The sequence below is a fragment of the Palaemon carinicauda genome, chromosome 4, assembly GCF_036898095.1.
Source record: "Palaemon carinicauda isolate YSFRI2023 chromosome 4, ASM3689809v2, whole genome shotgun sequence".
NCBI lineage: Eukaryota > Metazoa > Arthropoda > Malacostraca > Decapoda > Palaemonidae > Palaemon > Palaemon carinicauda.
This window is the reverse complement of record NC_090728.1, coordinates 148,794,678-148,814,747: the sequence shown is the minus strand read 5'-3', so window position 1 is coordinate 148,814,747 and position 20,070 is coordinate 148,794,678. Positions and strand designations below refer to the sequence as shown.

Here is a 20,070-nt window from a genome sequence, read left to right as displayed (position 1 = left end):
GGCTACCTGAGGCGATCATCGGCAGCGGTCTACCAAGCAAAGTGGGCCACCTTTACTAAGTGGTGCGCCTCTAAGACCATCAAGCCCCTGAGGGCCTCCATCCCGGAGATAGCGGACTTCCTAGTTTATCTCAGGGACGTGGTCAACATGTCCATCCCGGCCATCAAGGGAGTACGAGCTGCTCTGGGTTAAGTCTTCCTCCTGAAGGGCATCGACCTGGGAACCTCCAGACATCTCTCGATGCTCATTAAGAGCTTCGAGCAATCGTGTCCCCCGCAAGCCGTTCGGGTGCCACAGTGGGACGTGGCCAGGGTCCTGAAGATGTTGTCAGAACCTCCCTTGGAACCCCTAAAGGACATCGTGGACAAGGATCTCACCCTCAAGACAGTTTTCCTATTGGCATTAGCTTCGGCTAAACGAGTAGGGGAGATACATGGACTGTCCTACGAAGTCGCTCACTCGAAGGGTTGGCGAGAGCTCACCTTCAGGTTCGTGCCATCCTTCGTTGCGAAGACCCAGAATCCGGCCGTGTGGGATCCCAGGTTTGAGGGGTTCTCAATACCAGAAATTCCTCGCTCGGACAACTCGAGGGACTTGCGTCTGTGCCCTGTCAGGGCCGTAAGAAAATACTTAGAGAGGACAGCCAGACTTCGGCCCGAGATCAAAAGTCTTTTTGTGTCCACGGGCCTAGTGAAGAAGCCAGTCTCGAAAAACACTATCTCCTTCTGGCTGAGGCAGGTGATTATCAGGGCCTACAGTAAGGCAGATATCCCCCTGCCGGGAAAACCCAGACCCCACAACATTAGGGGTCTGAGTACCACGTTAGCTTTCGAGAAGAATATGGCAGTGGGCCAGATCCTGAGAGCAGGCACCTGGGCTAACCAGTCTATCTTCACTGCTCACTATTTGAAGGACTATTCAAGAAAATCCCTGGACGGCTTCTCGATAGGTACCGTCATTTCCGCGCTCCAAACGGTTTAAAGGTGTAGCCCCAGTGATAACCACGGGTAGTAAGTACAAGAGACACAGGTTCGTTCCTTAAACCCCCTTGTTCTTCCTCCCCCTATTTCCGCTTCAAATGGTCTCAGCTAGGACTCTGAGCCGGGATACAAGGACCCCTACTTTGGAAGGACATGGCTCCTAGGATTTCTTGCAGAGGTGAGTTGCTTAGACACTAAGTTGATTTTTTTGTGTAGTTTCCTCTTTTCTTGCTTTTCCTTGTGGTCAACAAGACCTAGCCTCCTATCTAGGTCTTTGGATATATCTCAGCACGGTCTCAGAAGGTTAAAAGGCCACTCCCACCTCCTAAAGTATAAGTCTCCTAAGAAAGTAGTTCGAGGTAAGTACTCCGTGTTGGAACAAATCACAAATTTTAAGTAATTTGTATTTTTCCTAACAGTACTTACCTCGAACTACTTTCGGGTAATGGCCCGCCCTTCCTTCCCCGAGTGCCTTATGGAATTCTTAGAGGCCTTAAACTACCAAGAACTTACTGGAGGTCGAGACCTGAGCATACATGCTCTCTGACCCGGGGTTAGCTTCAGGGCGAGTATCACTCCGCCTAAGGTTACCCCTCATAGAAAACGGGTATAGGGTAAACTACACAAAACTCTGGTCGGTTGGCAGGAGATCCCAGATACTCCTAAGAAAGTAGTTCGAGGTAAGTACTGTTAGGAAAAATACAAATTACTTAAAATTTGTGATATTTCAATCCAGATGACAAAAATTAAAATCAAATGATGACAAAAGAAGGAGCCACGTAAGATATCTTTAAGACAAAACTAATTCCTGGTTCTTATTTATCTTTTGGTCATATGCTATGACCAGCTGTAATTTCATGAAAATTATGCTCTTTACAAATGCTTTTATAAGCATAAGGAATGATCTTTTTCACATTGGGATGTTAATTATTCTTTTTTGAAATATGTATACGATTGAGTTTACAACAAACCTTTTCATAAACCAGGTAAACCTTAAGATTATTTTTGTAAGAATATACACAGACTTAAATAATCCTCTTTCAGTATTTAATAAAGTAACAAATATTTTCATCTCTGAACAGTGAAATATTTTTACACTTCAGTTAATATTGAGAAAATATACATCTTTTGGTCTATTTTATACACTAAAACTAATCATCTGTATTTACACAAGTAAATATTACAAATTTCCATTACAGATATCTTTTACAATGGAGGTTATATGATATATTAAGCAAAACAGCAAACAAAAGATTAAAGAACAATTCAGTATAGCTAGTTAATCCATAAAACTCGACATGACGTGCATTGAGCAATTCAATAATTTAGATCAGTTAAGAGATCAAGGAGGAGGTCAGAATATGCAATCTATATCTGCATAAGTAATTAATTTCATCGTTAGAAGAAAGCTAAGTCCTATTAAAAACCAAAAATTTGAATATCTTTTCAGCAGTAAATATATTTATATTCATCTATGCTTAAAAGTTAATGAATATCCAAACTTTAACCCACAGTGACTGACAAGTTTTGGAAACAAATTGATTAACTTTTTTTTGTTTTTGTTTTGTTACCGAAATCTTAATTTCCTTTAGTTATTCATTCAAATTTTATGTACACTTGAATTTATTACAAAATAAATTTTTCAACTTTTTATATGGCCAGTTTAAGACTAACAAGATAATTATAATAGGTTTTGACCCCACAGTTTAGTTACACTATCTAAAAAATAATAATTGCTTATATGTATTAAACCCATGTGTGGACTTTAGTAAGAAAAAAAAAGTGGTTTTATCAATAAGGGGCACAGTACTGAATGTCCCTTTAGTAAAGCCTGCTTTTGAGTTTTTTAAATGTTATTCTGTATCACCAAATATATTTGTATCTGCTATATAGAGTTAGTGTCTTCTTACATAAAACAATAGCTCTTCACTTACTCAAACTAGCAATTATCACAAATACTTCAGGCCATATCTACTACTGTAAATCTTTCATGTAGTAAATAACTGTGGAATCAGTTTCTTTCCCATTATAAAGCTAAATAAACACACTTAAAATACTCTCAATTGTAAAAATTATACATAAGAAGTAATGGTTAAGTTCAATTAGCTTTTTGCATGTCATAATTTACACCATAAAATGTGCAGGAAGTACTAACTTTATCCTCACTCAAAGCGCTTTGAAATCAGTAGGTATACAGCTGTTCATAATTGATATACACAATCATAAATCCTTCTAGATAATTTGATAGACTTTTGAAGATATTTTGAAAAGAATACATTTATTTATTGTCCATGAAATTGTGAGGTTTCCATAACAAACTACCAGTTTTCCCTGAGTTTAAGTCATGTAAAAAAGTATCCCTTTAATATTATTTTCAACAAAATAGCGTTCTTCCTCGGTCTATTTTTATCAAAACTATTAATAATTAAGATCAATGCTTCCATTAATGATGTAAAGTCTGATGAGATAAATATCTTGGTCATAGATTTTTAATGCTAATAATTCAAGTTTCTTACCTCCCTGTAAATTTGAAGCTGAGTGTATTCTCATCACACATACATAATTAAAAATTAAAATGATGCACTTCTTAAACATGCAGTCGGTTATATTTGTTTCCTATAACTAGCTTTGGTGACAAAAGATAAAAAAAAGAACTTGGAGAATTACAATACTGATTAATTCTCTTCAAACATCTGGTATTTTATCATTACGAATACCATTTTACTTGCATAATTAATTTTTAGACATTAAAACTAATTAAAAAAAATAATTTCAACAATCTTGTTCCTGACATGACAACTTCCAAATTGTGAGAGGCATCTAAGTTGAATATGTTGCACATTACTGCATAATGCCTATGCATTCACATACTGTATTGTACTGCATGTTTATGAGCACACTGTGTATCCTTATAAATTTTCAATAATATCTTGTTTGAGATATTAAACAAATAAGAATAAAGCCAAAAAAAAATAATTTTGATAACAATATTTGTTATTTCTTTACTCACCTGGTGTTCATATTGCTTCTCTGGAAGCTTGGTTTAATCGACATTTACATGCAAAATTGAAAAAAAAAATTCCAACTTTCTTTCCTTTCAATACACACTAGTTAAGTAATGAAACATTCTAACAGTTAATGGTAAGAAGTAAATGGGCAACAAGCCCGAGTCTCTTGTTATTTCAGTTCATCAAGACTGCTTGAATCTCAGTGCATTTTAAGGTGTCTTACTTTGGATAAAATACGATCACATTTTACACAGAAAGATGTTAACAACAGTAAATGTAGTAATATCAGAAGTAGACAACATAGTTGAGACAGCATACAGCAGTTAATAAAGTCTGTAACTTACCAAGACTTTAGCTTGCCATCATGCTAAAGTCTGAATACAGTAGTGTATTTACTTCTCTGTCCATTTGTCCATAAATATCTAGGGAACTATATAAGAACTTCATAAGTTTGAATATACAGCACAGGTTTTAGAAATAATTCCCTATAAGCAAAAAAAAAAAAAAAAAAAAAAAAAAAAAAAAAATGATGAAAATAGCTTATAAACATATCTAGTGTAGGAAAATCAAGGAAGTGAATTTTAAGTTAATGTTCAGGTTGTGCTATTTTTCTTTTGCTTCTGCTTCAAGGGCAGCTAATTGAATTACAGTCAAGATGCTAATTAAATCCTTTGACAAATACTGAAAATCTTTTACTCCTATTGCTGTCTCGTAGCATTTTTTTTTTTTTTTTACATACAAAAGTATTATAGGTTATGTCCACTATCGTAAGGATCAGTAATGGGTTTATGACTAGATATTACTTAGTGGTAATACACCCAAATAAACCCTTTACACTTGTGAATTTTTAAAATTACCAATTTATGGAATCGATTACAGAAGATGTCATTTGAGTCTTGTGCTTGCCAATCATTAAGAGAAACTATTTAAGATCTCCACAACAATTTTAGGCTTCCTGTTTTCATACTTACCAGGCTAAGAAATTGAGAATTCTCAATTATTCTTAGAAAACCATTTCTTACTAACCACTATGAGCACCAAGTAAATGTTGTGGAACGTACAATGATAATGTCTTCTTTGAGACAACCATCTTCTTAGCAACAGCTTGAAGTATAGCTAAACCAGTGCTAGCTTCATGTGGCAAATCTGTGGTCTTCCCAGCACTGCAAGAAATAAGAGAGAAACATTTTTTTTTTGTCAAAGCTTTATACATAAAAATATTTTGGACTAACCTTTTTCACATTTATAACACTGCTGCACTGCATTTGCAAGGACATAACTTGGATCTCATCTGGGGAAAGAACCAACTTAATTTTTCCCATAAACCCATTACTTACAATTAGCCCTCTTGTGTGAGACAAACATTCATAGCTACTTGAAGTCCTTATTTAAAGAAAATGAGAAAGACAGTTAGCATGAACTAAACATGCTCAGGTATATCCCCATAATTTCCAACAACAGTCAGGACTATTCTTAGTATGTCTTGAGCATTTAATGTAAGTTCTGATAGAAGCAAGAGGTGATTCAGCTTTTGTAACCCTCATTCTGAGATAAAGGTTTTATTTTGTGTTGGGTAGCACCATCGGGTTACTGCAAGTGGTTCACTGAAATGTAGGTGTTACTTGACAATCTTTGTAGCGTCCTTAGGCCCAATGCTGCACTTGCTTTTTAGCTTTCTATGACATCTCTGTTCCTAATTCCTTTATCATATGTTCAACTTCTCAACTTTTATCTCAAAATGCACCTGCATGATTTCCCCTTCAGTTACATGAGGGCCCTGAACAGCCTCTCAAGCTAAGTGATGTGTATTATGACCCAAATTCATAAATCCAGTCCATTTGTTTTGTCACTGTCTTTCATTCATCATGACCACATCAATCATATACAGTATACAGTTCACAGCTCTTCGGGTTCTCAGATTCACCAGTTTAGGAGAAAATGAGAAAGTCTTGTGATGAATGATATACACAAAGACAATTGCCACTTTTTCATGAGTCTGCACTAGAGTAGACAACTCATTACCATTACTGTTGGCCCTCCTTAATTGTGGGTTCAATTTTTGAGGATTCGATCATTTGTGATACGGAAAACAGTATTATATATTAAAAAGAAATCATATACAAGGGGTTTCGTGATACTCGTGGGCCGAGTTTTCAAACCCCTCGTGCAAAGCAGTACAGCACAATTTTAAAGCTAAGACATGTAAACTATTCATTGATAAACCTTGTGTATCATAATTCTAATACAGTAATAAAAATGATTAAAAGAAGTTCTTAAGAAGAGGCTACTCCACAACTGACCATCTACAAACAGTAAACCAAATCATTGAGAAAACAAATGAATATAAGATACCACTAGTAGTAGCACTTGTAGATTACACCAAAACCTTTGACTCGGTTGAAACTGAGGAGGTCATGTCAGCGCTGGAAGAACAGGGAGTTGACTCAGTTTACATTGATGTATTCTGTCACACCTATGGCCATGCAACATCATTCATTCGCCTCCACAAGGACTCTGAACCATTCCAACTCAAGAGAGGAGTCAGACAAGGTGACACTAGCTCACCCAAACTGTTTACTGCCTGCCTGGAGAGAGCTTTCTGACAACTCAACTGGCAAGAAAAAGGAATAAAAATAGATGGAGAATATCTAAGTCACCTTAGATTTGCTGATAACATCATTATCATTGCTCACACCAAAGAAGAGCTTCAACAAATGCTCACCGAGCTAAATGAAGCAAGCAAATCAATTGGCCTCCCCATGAAATTCCAAAAGACCAAAGTCATGAGCAATAAATATACTGAAAATGCAGATGACATACTTGAAATTGAAAACCAACAAATTGAGGAAGTGGACCACTACATCTACCTAGGACAACGAATCTCTCTACATGACGCCTGTAAAGAGAGTGAAATAAAAAGAAGAATAACCTTCGGTTGGCAAGCGTTTGGAAGAGCCAGTACAGTGTTAAAAAATAAGAAGATTCCTATCATCTTAAAAAGGAAAGTCTATGATCAGTGTATCCTCCCCACTGTCACCCATGGGGCTGAAACTTGGAATCTAACAAAAAAGCTTTCCCTTAAATTACAAACAATGCAGAGGGCATATGAGAGAATTATGCTAAATCTAACATGGAAGGATAGAAAAACAGCTAAATGGATACGTCAAAAAACTAAAGTAATGGATATCCTTGAAACCATTAGCAAGCTCAAATGGAACTGGGCGGGGCACATTGCCAGGATGACAGACAACAGATGGACATCACGAACAACCTTCTGGACACCCCGAGGATACACAAGAAACCGAGGAAGACAAAAAACCCGCTGGTGAGATGACTTAGACCAACACAAGCAACAGTGGCACAGAAAAGCTTGGGATACAAGTCTGTGGAGGAACCTGGGGAAGGCCTACATCCAACAAAGGACTTTTGAAGGCTGAAATGATGATGATGATGATGATATGCAATATATAATGCTGATGAAAAATATAAATATGCATTACTTTCAGAAAATTCTCTCCCTTTGTCTATGAAAAAATTTAAATATTTTGACTGGATTATTTCTATTTTATTATATATGCTTGAATAATTTTCTAGATTTGTTATTTTAATGATGGAAAATAAGAAAACAATTAATGCAGAATTATCAATAACTTCCTTATTTGTTAACAAAAAAAAATTACGCTTTTTTACAATAAATCTTATTAAAATTACCCTCATGTGATGATATGAAATTTCTTCAAATATAATTATCTCAAGTTTTGATACAGTGTGCTATAGTGTAGTGTTCAGCAGTTAAAGCAAATATTTGACCATATCAGACTCCTTCCTTGTAAATCACTCAAAGATGTCAACAGCTGTGAGCCTTTTTTCCCTTTCTAACTATGTATAAATGATTGAAAAATTGTGGGGGACTGAAAATGATGCCAGGACATATTTCTTGCTCTTATCTTATGCTATGTTTAAGAGATTTATTCTATTAAAAAAATGATAATTTTCCATTAAGAAATAAGAGATAGTGGAAAAACATTTCTTTGTGAAAGAAATTTACACTGTATCTGCTTACGGCCAGCCATGGTTGAGCTACTGACCAGCCAGGTGTCAATGATAACACAAGGAGAATTTTATTTCTATGTAGAATATAAATTCTATATAATTTAAATAGAGTCAGATGTGGTGTCCTTTTTATTCTATTTAGTATTCATACTAAAATGCTTACTGTACTGTATATTGATTTATTTTGCAAGCAGGAATTAAATATTAAAAGGAAATAAGCTGAGAGAGAGAGAGAGAGAGAGAGAGAGAGAGAGAGAGAGAGAGAGAGAGAGAGAATGTGTGTGTGTGAGTGTGTGTGTTAATATCTGTTGGAAAATTGGTAATGTACTTCAATTAACAAAAACATGACAAGTTTGTAGGTAATTTGTATTTTTCCTAACTATACAAACCTTAGCTATTTATTAGGGGTTTTACTTTAGGCGGAGCTGAAATGACGAGCCATTAAAATTAAGCGAGGGTTAACTACCCACACCGCTAGTTGGGGGGGGGGGGGGGGTTAGCTTGCTAGCACTCCCACTCACACACCTGTCATTTAGCTCACTTTGCTTGGAGGTAGGACTTCAAGGGGGATAGGGCTGGCAGGCAAGTCTGTATAAATAGCTAAGGTTTGTATAGTTAGGAAAAATACCAGGATTCTTCCCTAAGAGAATTCCTTTAACTGACAGAAGGAAGACAACGCTTAACCCTACCATGCTCCTTGATGGGATTGATGCTATTCCTTAGAGTAGAATCAGTCTGGAGAATGTTAATCAATGGTTAACGGTTGGGTATCGTGGTTACTGTGCAGTTGGAGAGTGTTCGCAAGTAGTCCCCTGTCGACAAGCCGCTGATGGGGGTTGTCGATCGTTTGCCGATCACTTTACTGGATTGGTGTGGTGGCGAACGGCCAGTAGCGTGAAGTGTGTTGTATACCTTCTGATCTAGGGAACTATGGGCAGAGGTTGACTAGCAAGTCCGAGTCACTGCTGGCGAATTGTCGATGATCGGTGAATCGGCGGACTGTGAGCCGAAGATGGTAACTGACAGGCAGATGAAGGCTGTCTGGTCAGTCAGTCAAGGTAGGTTGGCGATAAATGAGTTGGTAATCTGCTTTGAGAGCCCTGAGAGCTAGCAGAATGGTTTAATGATAGTCAGTTGGAGATGGTAAACCACTGATGATCAGCGATTGATCGTGTACCGGTGATCGGTGAGCTAGAGATCAGCAAGCTGACTATGATCCCTCCTGGTTGGTCAGAGATCAGCAAGCTGACGATGGGCTGGTCAGAGATCAGTGAGCTGAGTTCGATGATCGAAGAAAGATAAGCTGCCCATCGGTGATCTTGTGATAAGCAAGCTGATGACTGGTTATTGACTAGTAATCGGCGATTGGCACGCTAGCAATCGGAGATCGTTAGTCATTGGATGGACTAGAGGTCAATGATCAGAGCTGAGCTAGCAATTGGTGATCTGGTGATTGGCGAGCTAGCAATGAGCAAACCGTGAACTAGCCATCAGCAAACAGTGATCTCGAGATCAGTCTGTTGATGCTTTCTTGTTTGCTGACGGTGGTACTGTCAAGAAAAAACTTCAGAAGAGACAGGGACCAAGGATTCCCCGTTTTGATTCCCCTTGGAAGATGGAATCTTCGGGATCTTGAATCCTTCTGTGAAGCCTCTTTCCTCTTTCCCTGGCGGCCATGTTATGTGTTCGCGGGGAGAGGAATGGGGCAATGTTGACCTGTCCAAAAAGTTTTATTCTCTTTCGCCTATTGCGCGAGTGTGCAGGAGAGTACTGGAGCGATGGCAGACAGGATGATGCTGGTGCTCAGTTTCTGCTGAAGCGCAGTTTCCGGTGAATGCGCAGAAGAGCACTGGAGAGCAGGCAAGCGCTCGTGCGCAGGTGAGCAGTGGCTCTTTGGCAAGAGCTGGCGCATTGGATCTGAGACTGCAACTGCTCAGGAGAGCGCTGGTCTGAGAGTGCAGGAGAGGGCGGTGGTGCTGTCCGCATTGATTTGTACCACTTTGCCCAGGATCTGCTCCTCGAAGCCTTTGAGGGCCAAATGTACTGCCAAAAGCTCCTTTTGATTTATGTGGAGAGTTTTTGCTCTATCGTCCACAGACCTGAGATCTCTCTCTTCCCCAATGTCGCTCCCCACCCCGAGTTTGAGGCGTCGGAAAACAACACAAGGTCTGGGCTCTTTAGATTCAACGACAAGCCCTCCTGTAGTCTGTGCTCGTTGTTCCACCACTGAAGGTGTGATTTTATGGGATCCGTAATGGGAATGCTTTCCCTGTCGAGACTGTCCCCTTTCTTCCAATGCCAATTGAGATGAAACTGGAGGGGGCGTAAATGCAGCCTCCCCAGAGACACAAACTTCTCTAATGACGAGAGTCCCCAGAAGGCTCATCCATTCCCTCGCTGAACTGACGTCCTTTTATATAAAAGCCCGAAGTTTTAGGAGAGCTGTTTGAATCCTTACAAGCGACGGAAAAGCCTGAAAACTCTGACTCTGAATCTCCATCCCCAAATAAAGAATCTTCTGGGATGGAGTCAGCTGTGATTTCTTTGAACTCACTAGGAGTCCTAATTCCTTGGTCAATTCCAATGTCATTTGCAGGTCCTTCAAACAGCAATCGGCTGAGGTGGCTCTTATAAGCCAATCGTCCAGGTACAGGGAGGCCCTGATTTCCCTTTAAATGCAGCATGCTTGCCACATTCAGCATGATTTTTGTGAACAACAGAGGAGCTGTGCTGAGACCGAAACATAAGGCTCTGAACTGGAAGACCTTGTTTCCGTACATAAACCTCAGATAACGCCTGCAGCTGGGGTGTATTGGAATATGGAAGTAAGCGTCTTGGAGATCTAATGAGACCATCCAATCGCCCTTCCTTACAGCTGCCAAAACCATCTTCTGTGTTTCCATGGTAAATTTTGAGTTCTGGACGTAGCCGTTGAGAACACTTACGTCCAGAACTGGTCTCCATTCTTCTGAACTTGGCGATGTTAAATCCTGTACCCTCTCTATCGCTCGCTTCTCCAGTAACAGAGACATTTGAAGCCGCACGGCCTGCCTCTTTGGCCCCTCCCTGTATCTGGGCGAAAGATCCACAGGATTTGTGCCCAGTGGAGGATTTGATAAAAATGGAATCTTGTATCCCTCCTTCAACACTAGGACGGACCAAGGGTCCGCTCCATTCCTCTCCCAGGCCTTCCAGAAGTAATTCAGCCTGGCCCCTACTGCTGTCTGAAGGATAGGACAGTCAGACTCTACCTCGGCTGGGCTTAGTTCCTCTTTTCTTAGGTTTCTTCCCGTCGGACCTGAAGTTACCTCTTCCGGTAGGTTTACCACGAAAGGGCTGGGAGGATCGTACCCCTGAAGTGCCTTCTTTTGGTTTACAGGAAGATAACGAAGAAGACAGAACTTTCCTGGCCGTGTTAGCCACTAGGTCATGAGTAGCCTTTTGGGTTAATGCAGTGGCAGCTTCCCCTACCAACTCTTGTGGGAATAGAGTAGAAGACAACGGGGAGAAAAGCAACTCCAATCTCTGGTAAGGGGGAACTCCCGCAGAGAGGAAGGAACACATAGTGGCCCTCTTCTTTATTACTCCAGCCGTGAAAAGAGCAGCCAACTCGTTGGAGCCATCCCTGACTGCCTTGTCCATACAGGACATCAAATGAATGAGGCTGCTAGTGTCCGCGCCTTTCATCTCAGAGACCTTTCTTCCTAGGGCTCCCAAAGACCAATCTAAAAAGTTAAAAACTTCAAACGCCCTGAACATGCCTTTTAACAGATGATCAAATTCTGTCATAAACCACCACACTTTAGTTTTCCTCAAGGCCAGTCGACGAGAGGAATCCACAAGGCTCGAGAAATATCCCTGGGCAGAGGCAAGAACTCCCAAGCCCAGAATTTCCCCTGTCTCATACCAAACACTGGATTTGGAAGCCAATCTTACGGGTGGAAAGGCGAAGCCCGTTTTGTCAAGAGTCTTCTTCGACTCCATCCAAGTTCCCATCAATTTCAAAGCTCTTTTAGAACAGCGCGAGAGCACTATTTTCGTAAACAAAGGCACTTTTTTTGCCTTCCCCAAGGTAAATTCCGATGGGGGAGAACGTGGCGCAACAGGAGTAGTGGTCAGGAAAGAGTCCCGTAAAAACCAGCATTAATTTTTTGAGGTCCACCGAATGTTGAGGTGGTTTCTCCTCTTCTCCCTTAGAAATATCTTCCAGAGGTTCGTCCGGGCAAGACACCTCATCTTGTCCTTCTTCTGACAATTCAGCCGTTACAGCCGTGCCTTGTTCGGACAAGCAACGTACCTGAACCGAAGCGTCAGTGCCGAAATGGGAGCGTTCGCGATGTTCAATGACTCCCTCTATCTGGCGATCACTAGTCTTACGCTTAAAATCACGTTCAGTTTGGGAAATGGCATCTAACTGAATTGGAGCGGTCAATGTCGATTGATGTGCGGCGTCAAGAATGGACTGACGCGTGGCGTCATGGGTTAACTGACGTGAGCCGTCACGATGATGCGAGGCGTCTGGCTGACGATGCCCCTCTGTGCTGTCATGAGTCGACTGACGCGAGCCGTCACGGTGATGCGTTGCGTCTACCTGCCGCTCCACATAGCATTCGTTACCATCCTGCCGCTCAGCGGCTCGTTCTATCGCTAGGCGAACGCCAACGCTTTTGGAAGAAAGACGTTCGGAGATTGTTTTTTGTTGTGCAGCAGCCTCCTGACGTGACATATCCATTTCACCCTGCCGTTGAACACTGCGATTGGGAGATCGCCTGTGCTATAACGCGTCAGCACCAGAGACAACAGGCCGCCTGTGCGACAACGGGTCCGAAACGGAAGACTGACGCCCAACCGCCCTGCTAACCGCAGGTCGATAAGATCGCATCAACGACGAGAGCTGATACCCAATAACATCGACCATTTGGGATCGCTGCTATGCGACACATTAGTATCTTTTCCTAATGGAAACTCGCCTTCTTCCTCGCTTCCATATCGTTTCCCACTTTCGGGCGACAAAAGCCAGTCTGACGGAAGCGGTGGTGCATGAACCGTCACATCAGAAACAGGCATCAGCTCCGAATCCGACTGTATTACACCATTATCCACATCAGAACCCCTGTCAGAGCGTTTCGCAGGCGAGCAACCCTCAGGGGACTGAAAACGCTCCGGCGTATCCCAATTACTACTGCCCGGTTGTTGCGGAGGCAATTCGTGCTGCTGAACGACCGCGTGAGACTTCCTTTTACGCGGTCTAGAGGCGTGACGTCAGACCTCTCCAAACGAACCTTCATCCGAGGAAGGAGATAACGCACCAACCTCATCTTTCCTATGATGAGGGTGAGCGACCTGTGCTACGACAGCAGGAATGCTCGAGGGGATGTCTGCGCGACTGATGATGCCTCTTGTTCCCTTTCGCCGTTTGACATTACTTCTCCCATGGGTTAGGGAGCTTGAAAGAGGTCGTAGGCTGGGTAAACCAAATCATTGAGAAAACAAATGAATATAAGATACCACTAGTAGTAGCACTTGTAGATTACACCAAAACCTTTGACTCGGTTGAAACTGAGGAGGTCATGTCAGCGCTGGAAGAACAGGGAGTTGACTCAGTTTACATTGATGTATTCTGTCACACCTATGGCCATGCAACATCATTCATTCGCCTCCACAAGGACTCTGAACCATTCCAACTCGAGAGAGGAGTCAGACAAGGTGACACTAGCTCACCCAAACTGTTTACTGCCTGCCTGGAGAGAGCTTTCTGACAACTCAACTGGCAAGAAAAAGGAATAAAAATAGATGGAGAATATCTAAGTCACCTTAGATTTGCTGATAACATCATTATCATTGCTCACACCAAAGAAGAGCTTCAACATATGCTCACCGAGCTAAATGAAGCAAGCAAATCAATTGGCCTCCCCATGAAATTCCAAAAGACCAAAGTCATGAGCAATAAATATACTGAAAATGCAGATGACATACTTGAAATTGAAAACCAACAAATTGAGGAAGTGGACCACTACATCTACCTAGGACAACGAATCTCTCTACATGACGCCTGTAAAGAGAGTGAAATAAAAAGAAGAATAACCTTCGGTTGGCAAGCGTTTGGAAGAGCCAGTACAGTGTTAAAAAATAAGAAGATTCCTATCATCTTAAAAAGGAAAGTCTATGATCAGTGTATCCTCCCCACTGTCACCCATGGGGCTGAAACTTGGAATCTAACAAAAAAGCTTTCCCTTAAATTACAAACAATGCAGAGGGCACATGAGAGAATTATGCTAAATCTAACATGGAAGGATAGAAAAACAGCTAAATGGATACGTCAAAAAACTAAAGTAATGGATATCCTTGAAACCATTAGCAAGCTCAAATGGAACTGGGCGGGGCACATTGCCAGGATGACAGACAACAGATGGACATCACGAACAACCTTCTGGACACCCCGAGGATACACAAGAAACCGAGGAAGACAAAAAACCCGCTGGTGAGATGACTTAGACCAACACAAGCAACAGTGGCACAGAAAAGCTTGGGATACAAGTCTGTGGAGGAACCTGGGGAAGGCCTACATCCAACAAAGGACTTTTGAAGGCTGAAATGATGATGATGATGATGATATGCAATATATAATGCTGATGAAAAATATAAATATGCATTACTTTCAGAAAATTCTCTCCCTTTGTCTATGAAAAAATTTAAATATTTTGACTGGATTATTTCTATTTTATTATATATGCTTGAATAATTTTCTAGATTTGTTATTTTAATGATGGAAAATAAGAAAAACAGAATTAATGCAGAATTATCAATAACTTCCTTATTTGTTAACAAAAAAAATTACGCTTTTTTACAATAAATCTTATTAAAATTACCCTCATGTGATGATATGAAATTTCTTCAAATATAATTATCTCAAGTTTTGATACAGTGTGCTATAGTGTAGTGTTCAGCAGTTAAAGCAAATATTTGACCATATCAGACTCCTTCCTTGTAAATCACTCAAAGATGTCAACAGCTGTGAGCCTTTTTTCCCTTTCTAACTATGTATAAATGATTGAAAAATTGTGGGGGACTGAAAATGATGCCAGGACATATTTCTTGCTCTTATCTTATGCTATGTTTAAGAGATTTATTCTATTAAAAAAATGATAATTTTCCATTAAGAAATAAGAGATAGTGGAAAAACATTTCTTTGTGAAAGAAATTTACACTGTATCTGCTTACGGCCAGCCATGGTTGAGCTACTGACCAGCCAGGTGTCAATGATAACACAAGGAGAATTTTATTTCTATGTAGAATATAAATTCTATATAATTTAAATAGAGTCAGATGTGGTGTCCTTTTTATTCTATTTAGTATTCATACTAAAATGCTTACTGTACTGTATATTGATTTATTTTGCAAGCAGGAATTAAATATTAAAAGGAAATAAGCTGAGAGAGAGAGAGAGAGAGAGAGAGAGAGAGAGAGAGAGAGAGAGAGAGAGAGAGAGAGAGAGAGAGAGAGAGAGATGTGTGTGTGTGAGTGTGTGTTAATATCTGTTGGAAAATTGGTAATGTACTTCAATTAACAAAAACATGACAAGTTTGTAGGTAATTTGTATTTTTCCTAACTATACAAACCTTAGCTATTTATTAGGGGTTTTACTTTAGGCGGAGCTGAAATGACGAGCCATTAAAATTAAGCGAGGGTTAACTACCCACACCGCTAGTTGGGGGGGGGGGGGGTTAGCTTGCTAGCACTCCCACTCACACACCTGTCATTTAGCTCACTTTGCTTGGAGGTAGGACTTCAAGGGGGATAGGGCTGGCAGGCAAGTCTGTATAAATAGCTAAGGTTTGTATAGTTAGGAAAAATACCAGGATTCTTCCCTAAGAGAATTCCTTTAACTGACAGAAGGAAGACAACGCTTAACCCTACCATGCTCCTTGATGGGATTGATGCTATTCCTTAGAGTAGAATCAGTCTGGAGAATGTTAATCAATGGTTAACGGTTGGGTATCGTGGTTACTGTGCAGTTGGAGAGTGTTCGCAAGTAGTCCCCTGTCGACAAGCCGCTGATGGGGGTTGTCGATCGTTTGCCGATCACTTTACTGGATTGGTGTGGTGGCGAACGGCCAGTAGCGTGAAGTGTGTTGTATACCTTCTGATCTAGGGAACTATGGGCAGAGGTTGACTAGCAAGTCCGAGTCACTGCTGGCGAATTGTCGATGATCGGTGAATCGGTGGACTGTGAGCCGAAGATGGTAACTGACAGGCAGATGAAGGCTGTCTGGTCAGTCAGCCAAGGTAGGTTGGCGATAAATGAGTTGGTAATCTGCTTTGAGAGCCCTGAGAGCTAGCAGAATGGTTTAATGATAGTCAGTTGGAGATGGTAAACCACTGATGATCAGCGATTGATTGTGTACCGGTGATCGGTGAGCTAGAGATCAGCAAGCTGACTATGATCCCTCCTGGTTGGTCAGAGATCAGCAAGCTGACGATGGGCTGGTCAGAGATCAGTGAGCTGAGTTCGATGATCGAAGAAAGATAAGCTGCCCATCGGCGATCTTGTGATAAGCAAGCTGATGACTGGTTATTGACTAGCAATCGGCGATTGGCACGCTAGCAATCGGCGATTGGCACGCTAGCAATCGGAGATCGTTAGTCATTGGATGGACTAGAGGTCAATGATCAGAGCTGAGCTAGCAATTGGTGATCTGGTGATTGGCGAGCTAGCAATGAGCAAACCGTGAACTAGCCATCAGCAAACAGTGATCTCGAGATCAGTCTGTTGATGCTTTCTTGTTTGCTGACGGTGGTACTGTCAAGAAAAAACTTCAGAAGAGACAGGGACCAAGGATTCCCCGTTTTGATTCCCCTTGGAAGATGGAATCTTCGGGATCTTGAATCCTTCTGTGAAGCCTCTTTCCTCTTTCCCTGGCGGCCATGTTATGTGTTCGCGGGGAGAGGAATGGGGCAATGTTGACCTGTCCAAAAAGTTTTATTCTCTTTCGCCTATTGCGCGAGTGTGCAGGAGAGTACTGGAGCGATGGCAGACAGGATGATGCTGGTGCTCAGTTTCTGCTGAAGCGCAGTTTCCGGTGAATGCGCAGAAGAGCACTGGAGAGCAGGCAAGCGCTCGTGCGCAGGTGAGCAGTGGCTCTTTGGCAAGAGCTGGCGCATTGGATCTGAGACTGCAACTGTTCAGGAGAGCGCTGGTCTGAGAGTGCAGGAGAGGGCGGTGGTGCTGTCCGCATTGATTTGTACCACTTTGCCCAGGATCTGCTCCTCGAAGCATTTGAGGGCCAAATGTACTGCCAAAAGCTCCTTTTGATTTATGTGGAGAGTTTTTGCTCTATCGTCCACAGACCTGAGATCTCTCTCTTCCCCAATGTCGCTCCCCACCCCGAGTTTGAGGCGTCGGAAAACAACACAAGGTCTGGGCTCTTTAGATTCAACGACAAGCCCTCCTGTAGTCTGTGCTCGTTGTTCCACCACTGAAGGTGTGATTTTATGGGATCCGTAATGGGAATGCTTTCCCTGTCGAGACTGTCCCCTTTCTTCCAATGCCAATTGAGATGAAACTGGAGGGGGCGTAAATGCAGCCTCCCCAGAGACACAAACTTCTCTAATGACGAGAGTCCCCAGAAGGCTCATCCATTCCCTCACTGAACTGACGTCCTTTTTTATAAAAGCCCGAAGTTTTAGGAGAGCTGTTTGAATCCTTACAAGCGACGGAAAAGCCTGAAAACTCTGACTCTGAATCTCCATCCCCAAATAAAGAATCTTCTGGGATGGAGTCAGCTGTGATTTCTTTGAACTCACTAGGAGTCCTAATTCCTTGGTCAATTCCAATGTCATTTGCAGGTCCTTCAAACAGCAATCGGCTGAGGTGGCTCTTATAAGCCAATCGTCCAGGTACAGGGAGGCCCTGATTCCCCTTAAATGCAGCATGCTTGCCACATTCAGCATGATTTTTGTGAACAACAGAGGAGCTGTGCTGAGACCGAAACATAAGGCTCTGAACTGGAAGACCTTGTTTCCGTACATAAACCTCAGATAACGCCTGCAGCTGGGGTGTATTGGAATATGGAAGTAAGCGTCTTGGAGATCTAATGAGACCATCCAATCGCCCTTCCTTACAGCTGCCAAAACCATCTTCTGTGTTTCCATGGTAAATTTTGAGTTCTGGACGTAGCCGTTGAGAACACTTACGTCCAGAACTGGTCTCCATTCTTCTGAACTTGGCGATGTTAAATCCTGTACCCTCTCTATCGCTCGCTTCTCCAGTAACAGAGACATTTGAAGCCGCACGGCCTGCCTCTTTGGCCCCTCCCTGTATCTGGGCGAAAGATCCACAGGATTTGTGCCCAGTGGAGGATTTGATAAAAATGGAATCTTGTATCCCTCCTTCAACACTAGGACGGACCAAGGGTCCGCTCCATTCCTCTCCCAGGCCTTCCAGAAGTAATTCAGCCTGGCCCCTACTGCTGTCTGAAGGATAGGACAGTCAGACTCTACCTCGGCTGGGCTTAGTTCCTCTTTTCTTAGGTTTCTTCCCGTCGGACCTGAAGTTACCTCTTCCGGTAGGTTTACCACGAAAGGGCTGGGAGGATCGTACCCCTGAAGTGCCTTCTTTTGGTTTACAGGAAGAAAACGAAGAAGACAGAACTTTCCTGGCCGTGTTAGCCACTAGGTCATGAGTAGCCTTTTGGGTTAATGCAGTGGCAGCTTCCCCTACCAACTCTTGTGGGAATAGAGTAGAAGACAACGGGGAGAAAAGCAACTCCAATCTCTGGTAAGGGGGAACTCCCGCAGAGAGGAAGGAACACATAGTGGCCCTCTTCTTTATTACTCCAGCCGTGAAAAGAGCAGCCAACTCGTTGGAGCCATCCCTGACTGCCTTGTCCATACAGGACATCAAATGAATGAGGCTGCTAGTGTCCGCGCCTTTCATCTCAGAGACCTTTCTTCCTAGGGCTCCCAAAGACCAATCTAAAAAGTTAAAAACTTCAAACGCCCTGAACATGCCTTTTAACAGATGATCAAATTCTGTCATAAACCACCACACTTTAGTTTTCCTCAAGGCCAGTCGACGAGAGGAATCCACAAGGCTCGAGAAATATCCCTGGGCAGAGGCAAGAACTCCCAAGCCCAGAATTTCCCCTGTCTCATACCAAACACTGGATTTGGAAGCCAATCTTACGGGTGGAAAGGCGAAGCCCGTTTTGTCAAGAGTCTTCTTCGACTCCATCCAAGTTCCCATCAATTTCAAAGCTCTTTTAGAACAGCGCGAGAGCACTATTTTCGTAAACAAAGGCACTTTTTTTGCCTTCCCCAAGGTAAATTCCGATGGGGGAGAACGTGGCGCAACAGGAGTAGTGGTCAGGAAAGAGTCCCGTAAAAACCAGCATTAATTTTTTGAGGTCCACCGAATGTTGAGGTGGTTTCTCCTCTTCTCCCTTAGAAATATCTTCCAGAGGTTCGTCCGGGCAAGACACCTCATCTTGTCCTTCTTCTGACAATTCAGCCGTTACAGCCGTGCCTTGTTCGGACAAGCAACGTACCTGAACCGAAGCGTCAGTGCCGAAATGGGAGCGTTCGCGATGTTCAATGACTCCCTCTATCTGGCGATCACTAGTCTTACGCTTAAAATCACGTTCAGTTTGGGAAATGGCATCTAACTGAATTGGAGCGGTCAATGTCGATTGATGTGCGGCGTCAAGAATGGACTGATGCGTGGCGTCATGGGTTAACTGACGTGAGCCGTCACGATGATGCGAGGCGTCTGGCTGACGATGCCCCTCTGTGCTGTCATGAGTCGACTGACGCGAGCCGTCACGGTGATGCGTTGCGTCTACCTGCCGCTCCACATAGCATTCGTTACCATCCTGCCGCTCAGCGGCTCGTTCTATCGCTAGGCGAACGCCAACGCTTTTGGAAGAAAGACGTTCGGAGATTGTTTTTTGTTGTGCAGCAGCCTCCTGACGTGACATATCCATTTCACCCTGCCGTTGAACACTGCGATTGGGAGATCGCCTGTGCTATAA

At 42.3% G+C, this 20,070-nt stretch overlaps 1 protein-coding gene across 1 annotated transcript in view; it reads right to left on the bottom strand.

Annotated features, from left to right (window-relative positions):
• Positions 1-2,102: 2,102 nt before the first annotated feature.
• Strump (WASH complex subunit strump) overlaps positions 2,103-20,070 on the bottom strand; it is a 191,819-nt gene continuing 173,851 nt past the window's right edge. Inside the window, exon 22 of the mRNA XM_068372566.1 lies at positions 2,103-5,151. Coding sequence (XP_068228667.1) covers positions 5,010-5,151 — 142 coding nt within the window. The 3' untranslated portion in view covers positions 2,103-5,009. The remainder of the gene's footprint in view (positions 5,152-20,070) is intronic.